This window comes from Lampetra planeri, chromosome 9 (genome assembly GCF_965212315.1).
Source record: "Lampetra planeri chromosome 9, kcLamPlan1.2.h2, whole genome shotgun sequence".
Lineage (NCBI taxonomy): Eukaryota > Metazoa > Chordata > Hyperoartia > Petromyzontiformes > Petromyzontidae > Lampetra > Lampetra planeri.
The window spans coordinates 12243187-12268773 of record NC_136115.1 but is presented as its reverse complement, the minus strand read 5'-3'; the positions used below and the strand labels follow the sequence as shown (position 1 = coordinate 12268773).

At 42.8% G+C, this 25587-nt stretch overlaps 2 protein-coding genes across 3 annotated transcripts in view; one reads left to right on the top strand and one right to left on the bottom strand.

The window, feature by feature from the left end:
* The window catches only part of NUDCD3 (NudC domain containing 3), a 44140-nt gene that overhangs the window by 5613 nt on the left and 12940 nt on the right, over positions 1-25587 (top strand). The window lies entirely within an intron of this gene.
* Positions 11565-23881, bottom strand: LOC144720699 (uncharacterized). Of its 2 annotated transcripts, none has more exons than XM_078597667.1 (10): positions 23669-23881; positions 22914-22969; positions 21033-21181; positions 19807-19959; positions 18573-18707; positions 15154-17324; positions 14636-14714; positions 14108-14250; positions 12951-13043; positions 11565-12170 (listed from the first exon to the last, which is right to left on the bottom strand). In XM_078597667.1, the coding sequence occupies exons 1-10, from the start codon at positions 23789-23791 to the stop codon at positions 12009-12011; spliced, it is 3264 nt and encodes a 1087-aa protein (XP_078453793.1). In that variant the 5' UTR covers positions 23792-23881; the 3' UTR covers positions 11565-12008. The 2 variants fall into 2 exon arrangements, with proteins under 2 accessions (XP_078453793.1, XP_078453795.1); XM_078597669.1 differs by having other exon boundaries at positions 12951-13040.

Below are 25587 nucleotides of genomic sequence, written 5' to 3'. Positions count from 1 at the left end.
CAAAGCAAACGAGGTGTAGAACACAGCAGGAAGGGAGTCAGCTGTCATAGAAGTGGCAATCAAAACTATTCGTAGCGTGGGACAGTCACAGACAGAAAAGAGGAAATAGTAATCATGAACATTTTAAATATAGTATCGTCGTTTACGTACACTGCATCTAGCAATGCTGCACAACCTGCAAACACGTGGATGTGCGCAAAGATTCAGATGTTTTCAGCCAATTAAAGAGTGCCACAGTGGCAAGATGTTAACTACCTGGCCTGACGTGCAGCAAGTCGTAGGTTCGATCCTGACCCTGACGCCTGCATATTTGAAATCTGCAAGTTCTTCCCATAGTCGCGTGGATTTTTCTCCAGGTCCTCCGGTTTTTCCTTCCACATTTAGAAAATGCGTTTAGATTAATTGGCTGCTATAAATGTACACGTGACAAGCCATTTAGATGAGCTCTCATTTGTGGCTTCTGAAAAAGAGTTATATATATCTGAGTGGGCCTTACCTGGTAAAATAAAAATAGTTGAAAGCACGTTAGTTTGTTCATAGGCGTGGGAGAAAACCCACAATCGCGCGAGGGGTAACACTTGTATCCCATAGAGAAGGGCCATGATATTCGTCCTCCCTTTGTTGTTACCGCCTTCTCCTGGTAAAGGAAGTGGGCACCTTCATGCACACCAGAAGGGAGTTTCAAAATGTGTGTGATCAATGATCCCGCACCTCCATAGTTTTAGATTACAGGCGCACGCCACCAAAGCCTCGAGGCAGCAATTTAACAGAGGGAGACGATTGTCGATGAGGACAAACAAGGGGAGCAAATTGCTTACATCAAAGGCAATGACAGAGAAGGAGCGACTGCTTTTTGAGGGGACGTTGGCTGGAGCTTTGGGCAGGAGGCTTTGGTTGCTGGAGCGAGGTATGCCAAGGCAATGTCAAGGAAGACTCGTAATAATAAAAAAAACCTCGGTTTTATAAAGTGCCTTTTAAATTGGTAATATCAAAGAGCTGTATATAACAGATTGGAAAAAAACCAAATGATAAAACACTGAAATGCCAGTTAAAACCCAATGACAATACAATAAAACCAAAGATAAAACCTAAATAGAAACATAGGCAACTGACTATATCTATCGGTGGAATGTAAAAACTGGTTTAAAAAATGTCACGATCTCCATGAAATCGAATCAACCGTAAAGAAAGGTTATTGATTACAAAAAATAAATGTTTTCTGTTTCATTTACAAGAACCGATGGAGTCGGTTCCTGATGCGTATGGGAATACCGTCCCACAGGCTTGGTGCATAACAACAAAAGGCATGGTCCCCTACTGTACTACGCCTCTTGAAGATTGGGATACCAAGTCGATCACAATCAAGGCAGTGTAAATTGCAGGCAGGGATGTAGGGAAAGAGCATGGTGCTGATTTAGGCAGGTACTAGACTGTAGGTTAGTAGCAGGACTTTACATTTAATCATGTTGTCAATGTGTGTACTGTGTTTTCTCAATGTTAATGCAATTTTCAAGGATCCATTGTGGATTTCATAATAATCGTTATTTCACTTCATGACAAAATAAAAAAGTATTGTTTATATATACGTATTTTAGAGGTTTAAAAGTTATGTTTCGAATAGCTGTTTCATAGAGTAAAAATTGTGAAAATCTATAGAACAGAGTGTGCTTTATGACATGAAAGCATAAAAACAAGACTGCGAGACTGCTTGTTTAATCTTGTTATGTCCATCTGCAGTGAGATACGAGCTCTGGCAATGCATTTGGCACCATCTCGGCCAATGAATCAGAATCTTGATTTCTCATGGAAAATTCCGATGAACTATGAGGCTCATTTTCCACAGATGTCCAGTAGGAGCGGGTCAGAAGGTTACAACAAACAATACAAAAACAGCTGTGTGTATACAGGAATGCGACTTTCATGTCCGAGGGGGGGGCTTATCCTTGTACAAAATTTTGATTTTGAGTTCAAAACCCAAAGATGCACAAATATTTCTTCAATACGTCAGCGATGACCTCTTCGGCATCTCTCGCATCGAGAATGCTTGTCTTCCATCAACGTCTTCTCTGTGGGTCCGAAGACGGTGGATGGGGCCGATTATCCTTGATCGACAGACTGTGGAGTCGCGTGTTTTCAAGAGAGATGGGATGGTGCCTGGGTTGTTAAATCAGTCTGCGACCGCAATACCTTCTGCTGCTCCCGCTTTTCTTTTTTCCTGTTGTCATATCGTTTCATAAAAAAAAATAATGAGAAGTTTATTTCCCGAGTAACGACCCATTGAGCTAAGAATCTCGCTTTCACGGGTGACTCGGCCAGCAGACATCAGGTTACGAAGTGCTGAAATCCTTGCATCTGGGACAATCCTGATGATTAATAATAGTGATAATTATAATATTAAATCCACAACGCTATAATGCTGCTGCTAACACACACCTTTCAACGCATGAATGGCGGTATTGTGATGCTGATTATGAAAACATATTGCAGTAAATCAACATTCGTAGCGTGAAGTTTTGTTTAGCATCGAATGATCATATCAAATAGCAAATTACACAATTTGCAAAGTACTGCAATTAAGCCATCCATTAATAATCATTATTGTGCTTGCTTACCCAGCCAGGAAAGCCTCACTGAGTCTCGTTACTCACAAGGGTGGAGCAACGTTTTCACAATCGGGGGCGCTGATTGCCATGCGTAATCCCAATTGAGTACCAACACTGTAATCTTCTTCTTTCGTACGGCTGATGTAGATGCAGAGCAACAGCTACAATTTCACATTCAGGTGGTCAAGCCAGATAATAACCGCGTTAGGGGCAGCGCAGTGTAATCGCTGTGATGTACGGTTTGTTCTGGATGACCACAGTGGCACACGACTGGAGAGTTTTCCATTTTCCATTTGTGCATCAGGTATTCGCATCTTCCATGGTTTGTGCGGATGGATCGGTGTCTGCAGCAGGCAATCGCAGCCGACACAAAATTAGATTCAATGTATTTGCCTGCCGGACCACCAAGTCATTTTTGGGCATGAAGAGGCCCAAACGAGGTGTAGGAGATTCCTTCTTGCGCGAGTCGGTAAAGTTCAAGCAGATTCTGCTTCACCACGTGATGACTCAGGAGACCGGAATAGTTTGATTTGCAAGAGTGACACGGGTCACCGGAGTTACAAAAGCAAACGAAAATTCAACAACATACAGCAACGGAGCAAATAGAAATTAAAACAGGAAAAAAACACGAGGACATGAGGAATACAGGAAGGAGGCAAATGCCCTGCAGCGCAAATGTAACGGGGCAGATTACCTCCAGACTGAGCATGGCACATATGCAAAAAATAAGCTACGGAAATACGAAAGATATATATGTAAACTATAGTACGTACTGATAAGTGAACAAACAAGGGTATGTGTCAAAATCAATTGCAAGTGAAGTTATTAGAGTGACGGAGGGGACGGTGGCGCTGGACCACTTCAGATATCACTTGCCACTGGTTCTAATTACCACAAAGTACCCCACGAACTACAGCAGCGTCACCGCAAAACACGACAAAGGGCCATGTTATCCACAGCACCGCCTCCCCTCCACCCCTCCCTCTAATCCAGTGGTTCTTAACCTTGTTGGAGGTACTGAACCCCACCAGCTTCATATGCGCATTCACCGAACCCTTCTTAATTGGAAAAATAAAATATGATTTTTTCTAATTTAAAACATAGGTATATGTTTTACTGGTGCACAAAATGAACCGTGCATCAACATCACTGTGTTCAAAGACCAAAACCAGCAAAACATGATTTTCACACAAAAACATAATAATGAATACTTACTGCAAATCAGTGTGACTTCTGCTGTTGCCTTTCAGAGACCAGATCAGAAATGCGCGGCTTCACCTTGGCAAGTGCCACTCTCATGTCATTATTGCAACAAAGTCTGTTCCTTTTCTTCGTTTTTATGTCCAGCATCCTCGAAAAGGATTGCTCGCAAAGATATGTTGTAACAAACGGTATGAAAATCTCCAGGGCTTTCTTAGCAATAACAGGGTACGTTACCATTTGTTGACACCGAAACGTTGAGAGCGTTGTTGTTCTGAAGAGTTGCTGTTGAGCCTGGCTCTGCTGAATTTCAATGATTTCGTCGAGGTATTCGTCATTGACATCTGCTGTCTCAACACTAAACGTGAACGGCTGTCTCACCCATGCTGGATATGACTCTCTTGTAGGGAAGTATCAATCGAGAGACTTTGCAAGCTCATCTAAGTGCGTGGCAATTGCTTGCAGTTCCATGGGTACAGAAATGTCTCCGATTCCAGATACATCTTCGATCTTACTTACATAGTCGTCCAGCAGGGGAAAGTTTGCGAAGTTCTCGTTCTCTGTTCGTCGTTTCCATAACGGTAGCTTTTTTTGAAAAGCCTTCAGGTTTTCTTCCGCTTCAATGATGTTGACTCCACCGCCCTGCATCTGCTGATTGAGATGATTGAGAGCTGCGAAGATATCAGCCATGTACGCTAAAATGAGAATGAACTCAGCATTTTTGAAGCAATCTGCATAACAATGTTGGTGCTCTTGCAAAAACAGAGCTAATTCCACACGCATGGCAAAAACACGATTCAGCACCTGTCCCCGGGATAACCACCGAACGTTAGAGAATGGTACAGAAGTACCTCGAATTCAGAGCCCATTTCTTTACACAGCTCACTGAAGATGCGGTGCCTCAGAGCACTATTTCGCACATAGTTCACGCATTCCACTACAATTTTGAATACTTCTGTCAGTTTTGGAGGCAAGGTTTTTGTTGCCAACGCATGCCTGTGCAGAATACAATGCGTAACAATGATGTGTGGTGCATCGGCTTTCACTAGCGCACCAAAACCAGACTTTCTTCCCAGCATGACTGGAGCTCCGTCCGAACAAACTGCAGAAACCATATCCCACGAAAGATTGTTGTCTTTGAAGAAGTCATCCAAAAAGTTTTTTCACATCGGCTGCCTTAGTTGTTGTTGTAAGAGGCTTACAAAATAAAAAATCTTCCTTTATCACGTCGTCTTTCACATAGCGCACGAGTACAGCAAGCTGGCTTCGATTGGAAACGTCTGTGGTCTCGTCGAGTTGCAGGCTGAATTTTGCCGGGCTTGAAATCAGATCTGCAACTACTTGAGCCAATATGTCTTTGCTCATGTCCTCTATTCTGTCGCTGATGGTGTCATTTGAAAGAGGAATTTGGGATAACTTAACTTCAGCCGCTTTTCCCAGTATGATATTCGCCATCTTCAACACAGCTGGTTTTATGAGTGTTTCACCAATGGTGTGTGGTTTCCCCTGCTTTGCGATCAGGTAAGCAACTTCGTACGATGCTGTGAGGATCGGTTTGTTGATGGGTACAAAGCCGAGAACAGGCAGAGTAGCCTTTTCATCGAATCTGGCTCTCTTCACCTTGAATTCAGCGAGCGTGGTGTTCTTGTATTCCCCATCTCCATGCAGCTTAAGGAAGTGTTCCCTTAGTTTTGCCGGTGCTAGACTAGAATTGCTCAACTTGGCATTGCAAATCATGCAGTTAGGACGCTGACTCCCATCACGTTCCGTTATACATGTGAATCCATATTGTACATATTCGTCCGACCACTTTCTTTTTTTGCTCGACATAGTTAGAATGAAGGGATTAAAATATTAAGAAAGAAATCACACGACGTACCATCACGACAGTCACAAGTCTACTACCGAGCGCACCAAATTCCCTGCAGCACAGATAGGCCAAGCGATGTAGCGTGATCACTTGCAGCCAATGATGGCCAAGCCGGACGTGTCATCACGAATCATATGAGTCGGGTGTTTGTCTTAACCTCCGCCGAACCCCTGAGACTGACTCACCGAACCCCTGGGGTTCGATCAAACCCAGGTTAAGAACCACTGCTCTAATCCCTCTCGCTCACCATTCTTAGCACCCCTACCCCATCCGTACACCTTCCACGGCCTACCTGTGCGAAGCCCACGCCCAGTCATGCGGCCCCTGGTGCTTTGGGGTGATTGTGCGATTTGCTGTAAATGTTCGGTAGTTTTCGGTATTTTGAAGTTATTAGTAGGACCCCTCGCCACCGATGCGAGTCATCTATGTCTGGGAATTGCGCTCAAGTACCCCGAATGTTAGTGCCATAACCACTGCACTATCAATAGTCGTAGGGATGTCAAAAAAGCCCAACACATTCTTCAATAGCACTGCTTTGACAGGATGCATATATACAACCTCTGTAATGCTGCCGTGGTAGTTTCTTTTTTCAATCCTTTATATTAAGTTTACTTGCTTGCTTGCTTACGACCGTGCAAATCTTTCGGTCGTTTTTTAACCCACTTCCCGTGATCCAATCGAGCTGACATTTTCCACACAGACTCGTTGTGCGTGACAATTAATGTTCTTGAAAAAATTTTTCCTAAATTTTACACTTTTTAGGACAAAAATATTATATTTAATTACCAATTGTTTAATGCTGCCATGCAATCATCTGACCCATAGGTGGCAGCCATCTCAAGCCAGAGGACGAGAGGACTCTAGCCCACACGCATATAAAGGATTTATAGTGAAAAACTTTGTTTTTACGGGTTATACTTGTTTCAAATTATTCATACAAACCAATGAACCGGAAAAGAATCCAGCCACGGCAACAGCGCCAGGGCCATACCTTGCATTTGTATACAGCACAAAGGTACTGTCACATAGAGTAAAGACAAGTGAAATCGAAATTGCTGTAACGCGTTACGTAACGTAGATTGCCGATATCAAGCAGTCCATTAAGGTGTGCACAACGCAACCACGCAGTGCAGGTCGCCTTCAACCAACCACAGGTGGCGCATATTGCACTTGATATGCACGCGAAGGAGAACCTGAATCGTCCTTTAAGTGCTCCACTTTAACTCCGGATCACGTGTCCTGTCGATGAAAACCTTTCATGAACATATTGCAAAGGAGAAATACTTCAGGTGCAAGTTCATGTGATGGTTGTATAGCGGTCCTCTCAATCTCAGTGAAGGTGAGCACTCCCGAAATGTTGCTTTCGGTGCGAACAATGCCTGTGTTTTCATGAGTGTGACATTGGACATGCACATAAAAGCTTTCTGTTGAAAAAAAAAGCTTTCTGTTATATAAAAAAAAACGCATTTTATTATTTGAAAGGCATCAATTTGCTGGAGCTGTCAGGACCGACATTGACAAGAAATCATTGGCCATTATCAAGGCCATTGAAATCGTACTAAAGGACACGGCTGGACACACATTACCCAGGGAGAAACGCGTCACCCTCTTCCATTGAAGGTCATGTGTTCAAAAATGAAGGCATGCGTGCTTATTCTATGCGGCGGGGTAGTACATCGTGATGTAGTGGATAACGAACCAGGGTCGTTTCTCAGGCACGGCTCACGCCCCCTTACTAAAACCCGCAATTATAGCAGCGTAGTTGAAGTATGGTCAAACTGTGTCTACGGGCAACATGGCATTGGAAAGCTTTAATCCAGAATGAGGTTGACAAAACGGTTGAAAATAACAATTATTCCTGTATTATCGAGTGAAAAGGTGGAAAGTTTGAGTGCCCATTGTTGCATTTCTATTTGTTTACAACCTTAGTACATTCCTTCCAAGCAAATAGTTACATTTTTTGTGATCAAAAGAATAACTTTGACCTTGGACAAATGCTTTTGGAATTTAAGACGAGAACGTCAATTCAGTAAAGCGTAAAACGCTTGCAACATTCAGGGCCATGCTGTCCGAGAGGCAAGTGTATTTTTTAATTGACCTCCTGCCCTTCAATACAATGGAATATTTCAACAAATCTGGAAACGACGAGAAATCGTATCACAGTAACATTTCGAAAACGTTTCAACAACGCATAAAGTGTGCATTATACAATCCGCCGGTCTGTTACTCACGTTTGCTCAACTTAATTGATGGCGAATTAAGACAAGATGACCAGTGCAATTCTTCAGGAACGAGTGGCTTTCGATAATGCTTGAGAGATTTTTGTGCACACGGTGTAAGTTTTTTGTTTAAAAAGTTTCAATGAAAATTCTAAGAAACAACTCAAAATTATCACTACGCAGTTCTTGTGAACTGTGTTAACCGGTTGACACAATTGCGATTCATAATAGATTTTTGGGTCGGATCGGAAAAATAAAATGTGTTGTAAACCCTCCTCCACCGGACGCAGCCGATTAATGAAGTGAACAAACGTGCCAATTTGTTTTTGCGTTGGCAGACCGGTATGCTGGAGAGCAAGTTTGAGACATGTTGTAGTGAAATGCGTGTTGTTGTTATTCGCCCTGCACTAATTTGTCTGTTGTGATTGGTTTTCATGTAATTTTCAGATTTGAAGAAATAACTTGGCTTCATTGAACCGAAGGTTACTCAAAGCAGTTGAGCAACTTACAGTATTACAAAATGGAAGTTATTTCTCTGCAGTTGCCCATTCTGGGGCAGTGTGCTGTGATTATTCTGTTACCGATTGGCTTATTTCCACGCAAATGTATTTTCTGCGTTAAACATGCATTTATTCAAAGAAATATAAGACATTGGTATTATTCAGAATACGTTTTTTTCGAAGGACTGAGATTTGTTCTGTCGGCAATTGTTTTTCCAAGTAACATTAATTCAAATTTCCACTTATTCAAGTAAAAAAGTGTCTTATACTTGGCAAAGTGGCCTTTTTATGCAGTCGAGATCATTATAGGAACAGATAATGCATGTTTTACGAGCGCAGGTTTGCAGTAGATACCTATCTCAATGGACAACCATTAACTCAAAGTTATTCACTTCAGATACTGTCATTTGAAACATTCTATGCCTCTGACCAGGTTACGGTGAACCCAATCTCTTTAATATATCTTGAAGCTGAGCACTGAGGCTGATGTGATTGCATGGATCCCTGGTTTTGATCGACCGTGAAACTCGTGGTCTACCTTAAACTGCATCCACACAAACCATGGCGGATGCGGATACCTGATGCACAAATATAAACTAAAAAATAAATATCTCCAGTGTGCGACTGTGGTCATCCGGAACAGACCGTACAACATATAACGACGCAATGCCCTATCCACAAATACGGAGACATAGCAGCGCTTACATTGCTGCTACTGACGCGGTTGTCTCGCTTAACCACCTAAATGTGAAATTGTAGTTGTTGCTCTCCATCTACATCCGCCATACGAAATAATGTGTAAAAACCAATGCTTGCAGTGTGGAAGATGCAGCGTTGCGAGGTGTCAGTTAGATGCAAGCACAGAAATGGGTGTTGTACATAGATGTGGTCCATTCGGTGGTCTCTGCAGGGCGTTAAGTGTTATCTTATTGTATATGTAGTGGTGGTGCAGACGCGCGCCCGCAATGAGAGATCACGGGGCGGCGCGGGGTGCGTGGTTGGGCACGCGATGTAGGCGTGGTGTTGACGCGCGCGCCGGGAGTGAGAGATTACGGGGCGGCGCGGGGTGCGTGGTTGTGCGCGCTGACACAAGGTGGGAAAGAGGATCGTGGGCAGCGCGCAGTGATTGGTCAACTGGGGTGGGTGCTCTCAGCGACGTCCGCATGAAGGACTATAAAGGGGACGCGCGGGAACACTCGGGAAGTTATTAACCAGTCGAAGACCGAAGACGGAGTTCAGAGGTAGGCCCTGAGACCCCTAGTCCCGCTGTCCTTGTGAGGGCCGGGGCCCTGTGTGGCTCGGAGGCGAGACTGTGGGACCCGTGGTCTGACGTCCCTGTGGACCGAGACTGTGGGACCCAGAGTCGAGACGGACACCCCGGCTGGGTGTGTTCCGAGAGGCTACGGGGCGTAAGAGCCCGTGTGGGTGTAGCCGGGGGAACCCCGTGGGTTAAGGCTGGAGTTAGCCACCCGTGTAATATACGTTGGTGTTAATAAAAGAGTGTGCTACCCGTAAGGTCGTCTCCCGCCAAGTTCCTACATTACATATACATGGGTTTTCTCCGTGAACTCGTTTCCTTCCACATTCCAAACATCCATGAATGAAGAGGCCAAACATCCCTCTTTGAAAGCCTCGGTTTGAATGGTTTTCCGAGGTAAATAATTGCCATTGTATTGTAAAGCCGTACCAATAGCAGCGAACCCAAAGCATGATGTCCTAATGGCCCATAACCTCAGATTTTAACAATTACACCCCCATGATGCCCAGTGTTATCCTCTGTGCTTTGTGTACATATTACACGTTGACATACAAATACAATTCTAGCCTAACTCTGAGCCCCCAGCATTAAACGAAGCTTCAATCAGGTGATTAACTTCGACTTATTCTGCTGTACATGTCCCAAATCATAAGAAAAGGTTACGTTTTTGCCTCCCACAAAGTAACTGCATTTTACTGCATTACTTTTATGCACACCCAGAGGAAATGAGTTTGAACGTTGAAAAGTCAATGAGGTAGATTTCTACATTGGAAGACGACTCCGAGGCTATGCTCATACCAAGGCTGATCGCACTGGTATGCAGCATAGCAACATCAAAAACACATGTAATAAGTATAACCCGTAAAAAACAAAGTTTTTCACTATAAATCCTTTATATGCGTGGCAGCGAACTTAATATAAAGGATTTAAAAATATATTCGCCTGTGGAGGACGCGGGGATCGATCCCGCGACCTTCGGCATGGGAAGCGAGGGCGCTACCAACTGCGCTACTCCGCCACGGCCTGCGGAGGGGTTACGCTCTGGGCTCCTACACTGTGACGTTCAGCCAAAGCCATGAATGAGTTCTATTTGAATATATGTAAAATATTTTTTTTTTGCCTAAAAAGTGTAAAATTTTGGGAATTTTTTTTCACGAACATTGTCTCGCACAACGAGTCTGTGTGCAAAATGTCAGCTCGATTGGATCACGGGAAGTGGGTTAAAAAACGACCGAAAGATTTGCACGGTCGTAAGCAAGCAAGCACGCAAGCAAGCAAGCATGCGAACTTAATATAAAGGATTTAAAAATGCATTTCGTTTCCAGTTTTGCCCAAAGAACAAAGATCTGGGCATTAGTATTGGAGAACTTTTCAGTAGCTTAATAGCGATTGGTTGGGCATTTTTTTACAAAACTGTTTGCCCAACCAAACCACCCTGCCCCCCCCACTTAATTTCTGGTCCACCAGTCAATTCAGAAAATTTGTGAATCGTGCTCTGCAGACTTTTAACAGGAATTCAGAATCCCTTTAAGGGGCCAATTCATAATTACAATATTAACCAATTTCCCACGCGCAATACTTATTTGCATGTCATTTGTCAAGCTAATAAGCTTTCTGGAGCTGGAATGTGGCCAAATGGTAACCAGTCTTGGACCATTAAATCCTGATGCTTAGATAACCAGGTTGTCAGTGACTGAAAGTCAAGATTTCAACCAACCCATTGAGTGTGGTGTCAGCCAAGTGCTGGCCTCTTTATCCACGTCAAAAACATTGGTGTCAAAGTAGTCATAGACGGTGCTATAGCTTACAACCACTGCAAAAACTACTAAAAAGCTACATCTTAACAGTGATTAGTGTCCTCCCAGAGAACACGTAGCAATGCCCTTTCATATTCACTGGAAGCACATTCAAAGCTATTTTGTCAAATATTTATTTTAAGAAACCAATACATGAACTTGCTGTGACTGATTCTAACATTTCAAAAAAATACACATTGGAAACAAATTCATTCTCTGAATGACAAGACTAAACTTCCAAAAAACATGATATAATTATTTAAGGCAGTTGACCACTACTGTAAAAATTTAATAAAACCACCACATTCATTTAAGGAAATGTAACACTACTTTTCAGAAAAATGACAGCAGGGTTTCTCAAACTTTAGTTCTACCTCCCAAAAGTAAAATTTTAAACGTTTAGGTTTTCCTCCCATTCACATAGAAGCATGTTTAATTAATGCACACTATTCTGAAATTAGGAAATAGACTCCGAGACTGGGGGTTAAAAACAAGGAATTCGCTGGATTAATGGAGCCACATCACATTTGCAGTTTCTCCTGAAATCTCTGCGCACGCCGATTTATTCGCTGTCAAATTTGACAGAGTTGACGGCAGTCATGTTGATTTGCCCTCCCCTGTAGCTGCCTCGCTTCTTCTTAGTCTTCTCGTGTTTAAAGGACTTGCCCTTGGTCACTTTGAGGTCATGAAATGCCTTCTCACCCCAGTCACCTTTAGCACCAGCCTGAATTCACAAGGGCAAAATAAAACAATTAGGTTGAAGGCCCTATGTTATACCCACACTGCATGCCCAATGCTAGTAGTACACAAGTTGTTAATGTGCACTGGAATAGTTGTCAAGTTAATTTTGTTTAACCAGGTGAGAACGAGAGACCATGTTAGTCTCATTTGCAAAGGTTAGCTGGGGCATTAGTATGCCAATAGGAGATTGATTGCTATACATATTCATAATTTAAGTAGTTTTTCGAATTGAGAAAATGTTGCACCAAGACAACACAATGGCTTAACTCTTGTGAATAACGTCCAGAGGTTCCTCTAACGTCCCATCTGACAGACGGAGGGAAGAACAACCACTAGGTCATGGATCCACTAACATTGTCAAGTTGGCCTGAGTAATGAAGACATTTGAATGGCTATGCTTTTTACAAAACATTTTTTAGTTTAAACTGCCATTATACGAAACAGCTAGATGGGTGTGTGGTACAATAAAAAAAAAATGCGACCCATTATAACGTGGGCAAGAGCAGTGGCACAGTGGCAATGCGCTGAGAACCCGGCGATCCAGACACAGCTGACATCGGTGGCGAGTGATACCTGAACCGGTCCTCATCCACTTCACCAAGTTTCACTGACCAGTGTGGTTGTGTATAATCAACAACCACCACCACAGACACAGAAGTAGGCAAAGTGGTGAAAACTATTAAAGGAGTAGAATGATTGGTAAAAGAGATTTGTAAATGACTGGGAAATGACATTAATGGGCAGGTTTATATAAGGTGCGGACCTTCGCGTCAAATGAGTTGTTGCTGAGACGTGGGTCAATCTCCACGTCGTCGTCATTCACACGCCTGAACGGAGTGTTGCCATTTGCCTTCTGCTGCACACACCAAAGCAAAACGCATGTCAGCTGATTGGCGAATAAAACTCAACCTTTACACATGTGAAACCGACAAATGACGAACGACTGCAGTTCGCGGCCACTTAGCACACACACAGGCGAAGAGCCATTGAAGCAGGGGCTAAACAGAAAGCGATCGATGCAATGGAGGGCTCAAATGTCCCCCGGCTACGATTGTGCACATCATCTAGGCTTGCTGCGGTACATTGTGCGATATAAGATCCAAGATATTCGTATCGTTTGCTTTTCAAAATATCGATTTTGCGATGTTCTCATTTTACTTCTGACGAAGTATTTACAAAACTCAATCATTAAAGTTGTATATAAAGATATGCATTACATTAGTAAGTTGCTAAATGTTTTCCAGAGTAGATGAAAGCATGGTGATCATAAGTCAATTTCAGTCGATCTAATTATGTATTTATTGTGACTGATAGCATGTGCATTTTTATAGGTTGTAAACTAGCAATGGTTAGAACATTATTGGCAGGTTGGTTGAGTGACCTGCAATTTAATTACGCAAGTAATGATAATTGGTTTTTTACCCTTCTATCTGGCAACAAAACTGACACCTTTTTTACAAGGAGTCATGTTTGCATAGACCACAATACCTGCAGCCATAATGCAAACAAAAAACATAACTCTGATAATATATGCACTGTCCTGTTGTGTTTTTTGTTTGCATTATGGCTGCAGGTATTGTGGTCTATGCAAACATGACTCCTTGTAAAAAAAGGTGTCAGTTTTGTTGCCAGATAGAAGGGTAAAAAACAAATTTATCATATTTTTTACTGGCAAATGAGGTTCCAATGGCACATAAGTAATCTTAAACGATACCATTTAATGCAAAAAACCAATTTCTGGAAAACCGAAATCGCGATAATCGACATACGGTGAACTTTGATATCGTATCATGTTGTGAAACAACCGATTTCACGGCAATCCTAGCTAGCAGCAGCCACCGATCAGACGCCCATTCTTCCATTTCTCAATCTCCAAAGGCCAAACAATCAAGTAGCTATGGACAAGTAACGAGTCGACACCTTTTTCGAAGCCTTGGGGACGGTCTGTGGTGTCTTCAGCTTCTCCTTTTTTAACGGGGTAGACATCGCATCCAACAAATTCTTTTCATCTGCGTCTTCTGAAGCAGAGATGCTATTTCGTTTCCTTTTTCCATTCACACTCCCTGTACATTTCACAGGGGAGATTCACTTGTTCTCAACCACAGCAGCTTGAAATGAACACCGTTTAAAGAAGAATCTGTCGAGGCAAGACTATGTGAAGGATTTTGTAAGTGGTTAATTTTATTTGGTGAATAACACATGAAGGACATTACTTAGCGGTACAACTCAATTATTAGTACTGCCACTATGCCCCCGTGTCTGTCACCCAACATCACGAACCCGCACAAACCAGTGTGGGTTGCAGGATGATGAAATTACCCACACAAACAACAGTATGGGGGAGGGCTCTCATGCAGCAGTGGATTCAAACAATCGGCTACACATGTACAGCTAAGGTGCGATATTGTTCATGCCGTATCTTGGAGGAACTGCTGCCCTTTTCCTTACCCGACAAAGTCTTGGCAGTATCTGCCGCGACTGGCTTGGGAGTTGCCGCAGCCTTTGCTTTGTCATCTTCATCCTCCGACTGGTAAAAGTTTTCAAATTGTTACTCATTCAAAACCACACAAATAAGTCTCCTTCACCGATAATTCTCAGGTACGTATATATGCAAAGTATTGGTTTAAACAAAAAAAAGTATACCTTTAAAAAAAGCTAAGGATTCAAGCCTGCTAACCAAAGGAGTCAACACATAAAGCTGCTTTACCATTCTTTAATTCTGATAGTTCAAACAAAAACTCAAGTTATTTTTGGCAAGTAATTTCATTTGACAGCTGTCGGCTTAATTTCCTAACGCTCAAATGATTAAGGTGTTGTCATACACAGTTGTCTACAGATTTTGAGGGCTATGTATGACAACCATTTAACTTTTTATTTTTGGAAAAAAATATATATTTTGCGCACAAGGCAGTGGTGGTCATGGCACAGCAGGTCCCTACATTTTATTGAACCTTGCCGCCACTCACCGAAGAGGAGCTGTCAGAGCTGCTGCCATCCGCCTTGGTGGTCTTGCTGGCTGGAGACTTCCCATTTGGCTTCGTCGCCACAGGAGTAGCAACAGGGGTACCCTTTATGGCCGACTTGCTATATGCGGGACTTTTGTCCTCACTGCTTGAGCTGTCAGAGTCCGAGCTGCTCTCTTGCTTCTTGGCAGGAGCCACTTTGGGCTTTGCTGGGGTGGCCTGGGCCGAAACCGATGTATTCATGGAAGGTTTTACCTCTTTCTTCGATTTATTTTCATCTTCGTCACTGTCAGAGCTGTCGGAATCTGAGCTGCTTTCCTTCTTCTCAGCTACTGGCTTCTTTGCTGTGGCCGGTGATTTGGCTGGCTTTGTTGCAGAAGCTGAGATAGATTGTTCTGTGGGAGGAGTGACTTTCTTTGGCTCTGCCTCATCATCAGAACTATCTGAATCAGAACTGCTGTCTTTCTTGTCAGCTGCAGGAGTCTGCACAGCATTCTTTATTGGAGTTTTTTTCTCCACTACAGAGTTATCAGCTGGCGTTGTTGCAGCTTTTTTTTTGGTCTTCTTTTCACTGCTTGAACTCAACTTGCCTTTCTTTGCAGGAGTCGTCGCAGACTTTGCAGTCTTTTTCACGGGAGCTTTCTTTGCTGCCTTTGATCCTGGTGTAGTCATCTTTTTTGGCTCCTCGTCACTGTCAGAACTGTCGTCGGAATCGGAGCTGCTGTCTTTCTTGGCTGCTGCACTTTTTGCTGCAGGTGGTGTCTTCGCTGCTGCTGGTGTCTTTTCTGCCTTTGAAGGAGTGTTTTTCTCCGCTACCGCTTTTGTTGCTGGAGTGGCCACTTTCTTAGGTTCCTCATCACTGTCGGAACTATCGTCGGAATCAGAGCTGCTGTCTTTCTTGGCGGCTGGAATTTTCGCTGCAGGTGGTGTCTTCGCTACTGCTGGTGTCTTTGCTGCTTTTGAAGGCGTGTTTTTCTCCGCTACCACTTTTGTTGCCGGAGTGGCCGGTTTCTTTGGCTCCTCATCGCTGTCGGAACTATCGTCGGAATCAGAGCTGCTCTCTTTCTTGGCTGCTGGGCTTTTCGCTGCAGGTGCGGTCTTTGCTACTGCTGGTGTCTTTGCTGCTTTTGAAGGCGTGTTTTTCTCCGCTACCGCTTTTGTTGCCGGAGTGGCCGGTTTCTTTGGCTCCTCATCACTGTCGGAACTATCGTCGGAATCAGAGCTGCTGTCTTTCTTGGCTGCTGGGCTTTTCGCTGCAGGTGCGGTCTTTACTACTGCTGGTGTCTTTGCTGCTTTTGAAGGCGTGTTTTTCTCCGCTACCGCTTTTGTTGCTGGAGTGGCGGGTTTCTTTGGCTCCTCGTCACTGTCGGAACTATCGTCAGAATCAGAGCTGCTGTCTTTCTTGGCTGCTGGGCTTTTCGCTGCAGGTGCGGTCTTCGATGCTGCTGGTGTCTTTGCTGCTTTTGAAGGCGTGTTTTTCACAGCTACCGCTTTTGTTGCTGGAGTGGCCGGTTTCTTTGGCTCCTCGTCACTGTCGGAACTATCATCGGAATCAGAGCTGCTGTCTTTCTTGGCTGCTGGGCTTTTCGCTGCAGGTGTGGTCTTTGCTGCAGCTGGAGTTTTTGCTGCTGGTTTTTTCACAGTCGGCGTTGAGGCAGGGGTTGCGGTCTTTTTTTTCGGCTCCTCATCACTACTGGAGCTATCAGAAGAATCGCTGCTGCTGGCTTTGACTGCACTGGCAGGGCCCACTACCTCTGCCTTAGCTGAAGGAGGTTTGGGGGTTGTAACAGCTGCAGGTTTTTTGGCCTTCTCATCTTCTTCGTCACTGCTGGAGCTGTCCGAACTACTGCTCTGGGGTTTTGTTTTTGTTTTCTGTGGCGTTTTTTTGCTTTCATTCGATGCTTTTGCTACTGGAGTTGCTGCAGCTTTTTTCTTCTGAGACTTAGCAACGATATCTTTTTTTTCAGGGCATTTTGCTTTAGCTGGGGTTTTTTTTGCTTTCTTGGTCACCTTTTCGACGGTTTTCTTTTTTTCATCGGGCTCGTTGCTCTCTTCGTCAGAGCTCGAATCGCTCTTCGCCGCCTTCGCCGGAGTCACTTTCACTGCTGCCGCGGCCGGTGCCACGCCAGCTGTGGGAGATTTCTTTTTCTTTTCATCATCGGAGCTGCTAGAGTCTAAAAATGAAAATGTACCACGTAATGCACTGCTGTCATTGAGGTTAATTATTCCATACTTGCATCGAATAAAAGAATCCAAAGTTTATGAGTAAAACGCATTAATCTATATATATTTTTTTTCAAGGATGAATCAGCCACTAGATAATAGCAGCAGAGTTATTTTTGTTCCAACGATAAAGTACATTTCAAGCAAATGCACATGGTGCAAACATAAGCGTGTCCGCTTAAATGTAAAGTATGTTATTAAACTTGTGCTGAATTCCACAATATATTAAACCCTGATTTATAATAACATGAGCACATTGAGACAGTGGCTTTTGCAAAGCAGGCATTGACAAACCCATTGGCACCACACCTTGCATAACAAGTATTGCATAAAAATCTGTGATTTTTTTGTTTCAAAATTACAGAAAAGCAATATAGATTTCACGTTTCTGAATGTCGAATATATAAATATTGTTATTCTCAATTTAACTCACCGAGTTTGTTATTACATAAGCAACCTTTTATTGGGATAAAACCTCACTTTTGTCAAGAACACTGCCATAAAAGGAAAAATATATAGTCGGTGTTTTGGGCAAATGACTGTCTTCATAGCACAAAGAAGCAATGGAGAAAGTGGATAATTCGATTCCAAGATTGCACTATACATTATTGGGCCCGATCCAAAATATTTTTACAATACATCTTCATTAACAATTTTTAAATTGGCATATGAAACATTACCTATGATTAGATAAGAGTAATAGACAAATGCTTAAAATAATGAAAAAAGTATACATGAACCTATTTGTGTAAAAAAAAAAAGTACTGGACATTTACAAAATGTTCCTAGCACATTGCATTTTGGGGTAACCCTGTTTGCAAGTGTGGTCAATAAAACAAGCATAACCGTAATCCACGTGATGACTAATGGGGCTATCATTTCAATTACATTAAAGAGGATCTCAGGAAAGGTATTTCTTTTGTTGGGAAAAGTTATCAAGTTGTTTTCATCTAAGTGTACATTCAGAATACAAGGCACAAAAATATTGACGAATTTTTCCCTCAAATCAAGAACCATTTTTGTCCAATTGGACCCATCTTTCATTCCAAGAGTTACGTACAATGGACATGTCAATACTTTACGATTGAAAGCAATTCACTGCAAGAACTGTTGGCTGCAAGAACTGTTGGCAACAAAAACATGCCGCACAAAGAGGTTTTGAGAAAAAAATTCTGGAGATAAAATTACAAGGCACTTACCGGAGTCACTATCCGAACTGGACGAAGAGGCCTTTCCCTTGGCAGAAGAGGCGGGGGGTGGTGGTGCCTTGGAGGCCGGAGTTGCACTCGAAGACTTGTTCAATACAGAGGGAGGAGGCACTGCGCTATAGGCTCCTGCGTCAAATTCGAAAAACAATAAACACAGGATTGTGGTAAAAGACAACCTAGTTTTTCAAATAAATAAGACGATTTTCCCCCGTCCTCATGCGGCATATGAAAGCCTTGCTCTAACAGCACATACACAATGTGTTTCTCACCCAAACATGGGGAGGCAATCAATCTCCTGTTTAGGCATGAACAAAGGGTGAAAATTGGACTACGCACAGCCAATAGCCTACTTATTGCTATCCCGGGAAATGTTGCCTCCGTCCACCCAAGAGAGCCACGTTTTAAAGACAATAACAATATATATACAAGCCAATCACTTCAAAAATTACCACAGATTAGCACTAATGGCAACACTTTACACAAATTAAAAGAAAAATATTGAAACTATTATTGCTAACGGATCCAAAATCTATAAATTGCCAAAATAAGCATACATTCGTGAAATGTAGTGTTATGCTGTGTACCAGTGCGGTAATTGTGTGGATGTTAAATGTGAAGCTATAGGTTGAACTTTGCACGCTCATGTGCATTGGTATCGGTTTTCGAACATATCTCAGAAAATAGCCTCAAATTGGACTTCATTTACAGCTTGTTTTAAGTGATAAAAAAATCAAACCATTCATGTGGATGTGGCACAAAATTCCATAGGACCACTACTCTATAAACTTAAGCAATCATTTTATTGCCGTTTACCTAACATCACATGTCTTCACAGCTACAACTGTTTTCACAGATAAAACCCATCCAATTCACTCCTGAAGTGCTGTTTTGATGTCCGTTATGTACGACTGCACAAAACAAAGATCCCCTGTGCAGCCTTGAGAATATGCTGGGGCACATTGCTTGCCGTTAACGAGTATCTATGAAGGTTGGCATGGCGCACAAGGAGGGCCCCCCCCCACCCAACAAGACTCTCCAGAATTTATATTTAAAAATCGCACTGTGCACACGTCAGTCAGGCTGCGTCGACCAAGGAGAGGCCCAGGATTGGTTCAGATATTCACCCCCAAATTTTTACCAGCGTGCCAGCCACAACACTACCGTTTCCCTCGTACCACTACACCACTACACCAACACACAGACATCCGTGTACACATGCACACACCAGATTTTGCTTGTTTCTTTGCTGCTGGCTTCTCGTCTTCAGAGTCGTCCGAACTGTCGCTGCTTGAAACGTCTTTCTGCTTTGGCGCGCCGTTACCTTTGACAAGAGATGCTGCTTCTTTCTTAACAGCCATACCATTGCTCGGTTTTCCATCTATCGAACAGAGAAATGGTTGCATTTCATTAAAATAATGCTCTACACTCAAACTTCGCCCATCGCAAGTTTAATCACAGAATTGACCAAATTTACGGAGGACTAGATCGCCTATCGCACCCCTGTGGCTCGACTATTGACAGCAAAATCCTTGTACACATTGTAAAGAAGTACTGTGCCTTGGAAGAACACGCGATCATCATCCATGCTAAGTAAATGATTTTAGTTTTTTTTAAGCTGCACAATATTTACTGTACATGTCATTACCCTTACCGTTATTTACAGGTTTCCTTTTATGTATACGTGTACAGTAATGTACACGACATTTTTCTATTTTTAAGAACTTACCCCCGCGATAGGCAAGGTTATGGTGTATTGTCTATTAGGGTGTGTGCAACCAGATCAAAATATGTGCATTGTGTAGGCAACAAAAGGGACATATGTACAACTTAAATAAAAAATAAAACCGCAAGCCAGTGCATAAGACGTACAAGTCAGTAAAATACATATCATTCAAGCACAATTATAAAATAAACCTATTAGAATAGGCTTTGACAAAAAATACAGCATTTTATGACTACCAAACCTTGTAAATGTTTTCTTCAAACAATAGGCTGGGGTTAAAAAGCAATTGCTTCAATAACAATAGCTATATTTACCATGGGCAAAATCCACTTTAGTTGCCAATCAATCAAAGAAACATAGTTCTTGTCTTGAGACAGCAACACCATTCCATATAAATTGCACAATTTTTCCCCTGAGGAATATGTTGGTCTCCACAAATCTGTCAACCAACAGGAAGATCTTAAGACTAGTCGGTCGCCAGACTGCAAGGGCATATTTTTGGGTTGTCTATTATGCATCAGCTGTGGAATCTAGCTGATAGAAAGCAAAGTGTAGTGGTGGCCATGATGACATCAATCTTGTTGCCACTTTTTTCTGACATACATTGGCACTCGAGGCAGATGAACTTCTTTTGCACCGTATGCAGGGAAGGACAACTAAACACAAAACAGTTCTCAAGAAATTACAAACATGCTGGTCACCACCACATCCTATTAAAGTCCACAAACCTTTGGCACCACTGGCTGTCGCTGGTTTTTCATCCTCTGTGTCGGAGCTCTCCGACGAGCTGGAGGGATCGGCAGTGCGTTGCCGCTTGCTGGCGGTCGGCTGCTCCGTCATAACGGACTGCGCCTTTCTCTTGCGCGACTCGGGTGACCTGTGAACAAGTGTGACGCAACCGTCAGGAACAATCATTCTGCGCCCACAGAGTACAATTTCACGTCATGGGTAGAAACACCGCAGTTGTGATTCATTATGCGAGTTAAAAACACAATAATATAGCTATACTCTTTAGTTCTTTTGGTAAAGTCACGTAGATAAAAAATAAAAAGAATAAAAATTAAATCACGACGTTTCGGAAGCAGCACAAGCTTCTGTCATCAGGTGGGACAACCACAGTAAGAAACAAATTAGTGTAGTGGGCAAAAGTCGCTCGTAACAAGATATTATATAAGGCAAGAGGGGGGAGGAGCCAGGGAGGAGATGCAGGGGGGGGTAGGGGGGGCTACAACCACTGCATTGCCAACGCCAAAGTAATTACGTTATTACCATGTTAATAACATCCTTTCAGTGGACTGTGCTAACAATAATATAGCTGTGTGCAAGGAAATACTATGACAAGACAGAAATCCAGGTTAGAAAATGCAGAGGACAAGAATCTAGAATTGAGCTTGAACAAAGCAGTGGTACTGGTGAAATACCAAAAACCAGGTGGTAAAGGATCTAAAATAGAATATTTAACAAAGCAGTAATATTGGCGAGAAAAATAAATCAGTTGTGTTAATTTAATTGAGCCATCATCGCTCATCAAGTGGTTGTAGGGATAGCTTTTGCTCTTAGCCTGTACAAGGGAAACTTAAGTGTAAACACTTGTATATGGTGAATTGAAGTTGAATGTGAGAAATCTAAAATTGTCTCCATGAAGAAAACGGTACCACTAGCGTCGTGCCACATTAAGTGACACCAGTTTCTGCCGTGACCAATTAACTACGTCCCTCTCGGACAAGTTTTCCCAACTTATCACACGCAGGCCGAGTTTGACTTGGGATCACCATCTTGGCATTGAAAATGACCCACCATGGGCTTTTAAATTTCAATATTGAAGTAAACCTTTCAGAAGACTGAATGTATTTAGTAAACCACCTTACGTCTCTGCAGTGATAAGTGTAGAGAGAGGTATGTGGGGGCGACAGCAGCTTCCGTAAGTGATTGACCCTTTATTTTTACACACACTTTTGTCACATCGACCGATTACATATTATTCATATCTAGGTTTTGCATACGCTAACCATATTATTTACGTGAATTTGTTTCCAATATCTCTATTTTAAAAAATATCCTTTACATTTATTTTGAAGACATCTGCAAACTAAATTGCCTGTGGTTCGCCGCTTCTGCATATTAGTCAATACTCTACACAAAGCATACACCCCTGCTCTCGGACCTAGTTTTCCTCTTAGTCACTGTAAAATACCCTTTCTCTGTAACCTGTTATTAACTACATTAACTTCATATATCTTCAATCAGGTGGGGGATACTAAAACCCACGGGCCAACTACACTTGACAAGGCCTTTGGCCACACTAGGTCTTCCAATTTGAAACGGCATATACACGATTCTTATCCATCCATGAAAACACCTCAGCCACTGCACTAATCGGGTATTAGAAAGTTGTATTTTCCAAGTGCGTTTCTAATATTAGCGCACTCACGTGTCACTGCAAAACAGAAGTGAGAGGACATGTGTTGCCGTGTGGTCACGTGTGACCCACCATAGGTATTTTGATTGAAATTGGTCCTCAATTTTGGAAAATGTTAACTAAACTAGGTTACATGGACTGTGCAATACACACATGCAGTTAGGACACAAAGTAAGCGTAAGTTACTTACTTGACCCACACATTGTACACATCCAACAGCTTGGGACCATCAGGGTCTGGCACCTTCTGTAAAATAATGGAAAAATAAATCACACAAGGTACTGCCATTGCATCAATATTCAAGAGCATTTTTACAACTTAATTGAGTACATTGAAATTATAATCAATGTCATTTACTTACGGATTAAACAATTACAACTATTTGAACCAAGGTCTTATTGTCCGCTAAAGACCCACTAAAATTGGCCTTTAGTCAATTTGGGCCGAAACTTTAAATCTAAAATCAAGCGAACTCTATCAAATGCGTAAATGCCTCACCACCGTCTTATAACCGATAAAGTGTGGTAATCTTCACCGCATTTGGCATGAAATTGTTGAAACGAGGTAATGGTAATTGCGCCAATAGCCATTTAACGACTGTAAAAAAAATCACCGTCTGGTGCCATACTGACGCGCTTGACCATAACGTTACATCTAGAATCATAACCGTTAGTCTTTTTTAATATCACCACGCTGCAAACTAAGCAGGGCATAGTACGGAGACTCGCATCTCTCGCTTTTCATCACCCGTGCCGAAGACGGCACACTAAGAAACATTGCACGTGCAATTACCACCGACATATGAAACGTCAAAGCCACTTAAAATGTTACAATTTAACGCCAATTTTTACGAGGGCCCAGTCACGCAGGCCTCGGCGACCACGTGTCTCCATCGCTGCAAACCACCACCACCCTCACGCTCCCCACCACCGCCCAGGGGCCCACCACTTTGGCTTTCTTCACGAACTCCGCGGCCGCCTTCACGAATTTGTTCTCCAGCAAGAAGCTGTAGATGAAGGGGAAAAGGTCGCTGGGCAGGCCGCTACCGCTGCTGCTACCGCTCGCCATGTCTCCGTCTCCGTGAGCAACGTGGTGAGAGCCTCACTCTCCCTCAACTTGTGGTAAATGACGTCACCTGGGTGGGTGACGTCATGTTGTGCAGTTCGGTGCTCGGCCCACGCCCGCCCCGCAAACCCCTGCCCCACGCCCCGCCCCCACCCCACCCCCACCCCGCCCCTTGTCTCTTGATTTCCCAACTTGTTACACAAATTCTAGATTTGAAGTTTCGTGACTGCAATGATTCATACTCTTAGGTTTTTTCGGTAAAGTCACGTAGGTAAAACAGAAAAAAAATATATATCGAAATAAAATAATAATGCATGAAAATAAATCAATTAAATCACGACGTTTCGGAGGCAACACAAGTCTCCGTCTTCAGGTGGGACCGTCACAGCTAAATTTACTGTATCAAGTGACAAGCTCTTAAATACAAGGGGAGGAGCCACATTTAGATAAGCTCCTCCCCCCTCCCCTTAACCAGTATTTAAGATCTTGTCTCTTGGATTTCTCTTCACTTGATGCAGTAAATTTATAGCTGTGACGGTCCCACCTGAAGACGGAGACTTGTGTTGCCTCCGAAACGTCGTGATTTAATTGAGTTATTTTCATTTATTATTCTTTTATTTCTATTATTATTTTGGTTACACAAATCTTGACTTAAAGCTTTCGTGAATGCAGAAATTCATAATCTTTGGGTCTTTCGGTAAAGCCACGTAGATAGAAAAAAATAACAAAAATCTAAATCACGACGTTTCGATCTGCGGAGGCAGGCTGTTTATAAAGGTTTAGAGATGGACAGGGCAGCTAATGTTAATGTAGGAACAAAGAGGAGAGAGAAATTTGCATGTAAATGTAAGCTCGGCTAGGGCTCGGACGACGCAGTGGCAAACCGCCAATTACTAACACACCTAAAGGTTGGCTGTGTTCGTGAATGTAACTCAGAGAGTCCAAAATAACTGCTAACATCGGTAGGTAGGACAGGAACATCAAAGCCAGTTATGACCGAAACTGGTTAATAACGTCCTTCCAATGATTGCTCAGTTCTGTACCCATCTTCTCGGTTGAAATTGTGTCTGTTTATATATCTGGATGGCTTCATGAACGAATCTTTACTGGAAGCCAGTGGGTTTTCAGAGTACCTTCGTCTTGGCAAAATAAATGTAATGTGTGCCCACCGCGTTAAAATAATGATCAGCCACGGCTGAGGCATTGGTCCTACCGTGTTTTAGATCTGCCTTATGTTCACGAACACGGTCTGAGACATGTCGCTTCGTTTCCCCAATGTAACTGCTGCCGCAGACACAGCTTAGTTTGTAGACACCGGGGTATTGCATTTCAGGGATCACATCCTTCACAGATGAGATCAAATCACGAATTTTATGTACTCTGTTGAACCGTACCTGGATCTTGTGTTTGCTCATGATTTTGGAAATATTTTTGGTGACCCCTGCTATGAATGGCAAGGTGATGGTTTTGATTGGGTCCTCAGATGGTTCTTTCCCAACGGTTGGGGTGACAGCTTTATGGATTGTGGAGTCTGAATATCCATTCTTCTTACACAAAACACGTAGCAGGTTTTCTGGACCAATATCATCCATAATAGGTTTTTTTGGGTTAGATCGCGTAAATATATATAAATGTGTCGTTAAAAAACCCGCCACCACCCGACACAGCCAACTAGTAAGGGTTTTCACGTAAACAGAACGTGGCGAATTCGTTACTAGTACAGCACACCGGTGTGTTGGAAAACCAAGCTACTACATTTACAATCTCAGTACGACGTTTCGCCAGTAATTACAACTAGC

What these genes read in the sequence shown, in the direction of transcription:
- LOC144720699 (XM_078597667.1), bottom strand. Translation starts at nt 23,791, where the DNA reads ATGGCGAGCGGTAGCAGCAGCGGTAGCGGCCTGCCCAGCGACCTTTTC. An exon ending in TCGTGAAGAAAGCCAAAGTG is followed by an intron (nt 22,970 to 23,668) that starts GTGGGCCCCTGG and finishes ATTATTTTACAG; the next exon opens with AAGGTGCCAGACCCTGATGG. An exon ending in TCCCCAAGGCTTCGAAAAAG is followed by an intron (nt 13,044 to 14,107) that starts GTGTCGACTCGT and finishes TGGTGTGTGCAG; the next exon opens with CAGAAGGCAAATGGCAACAC.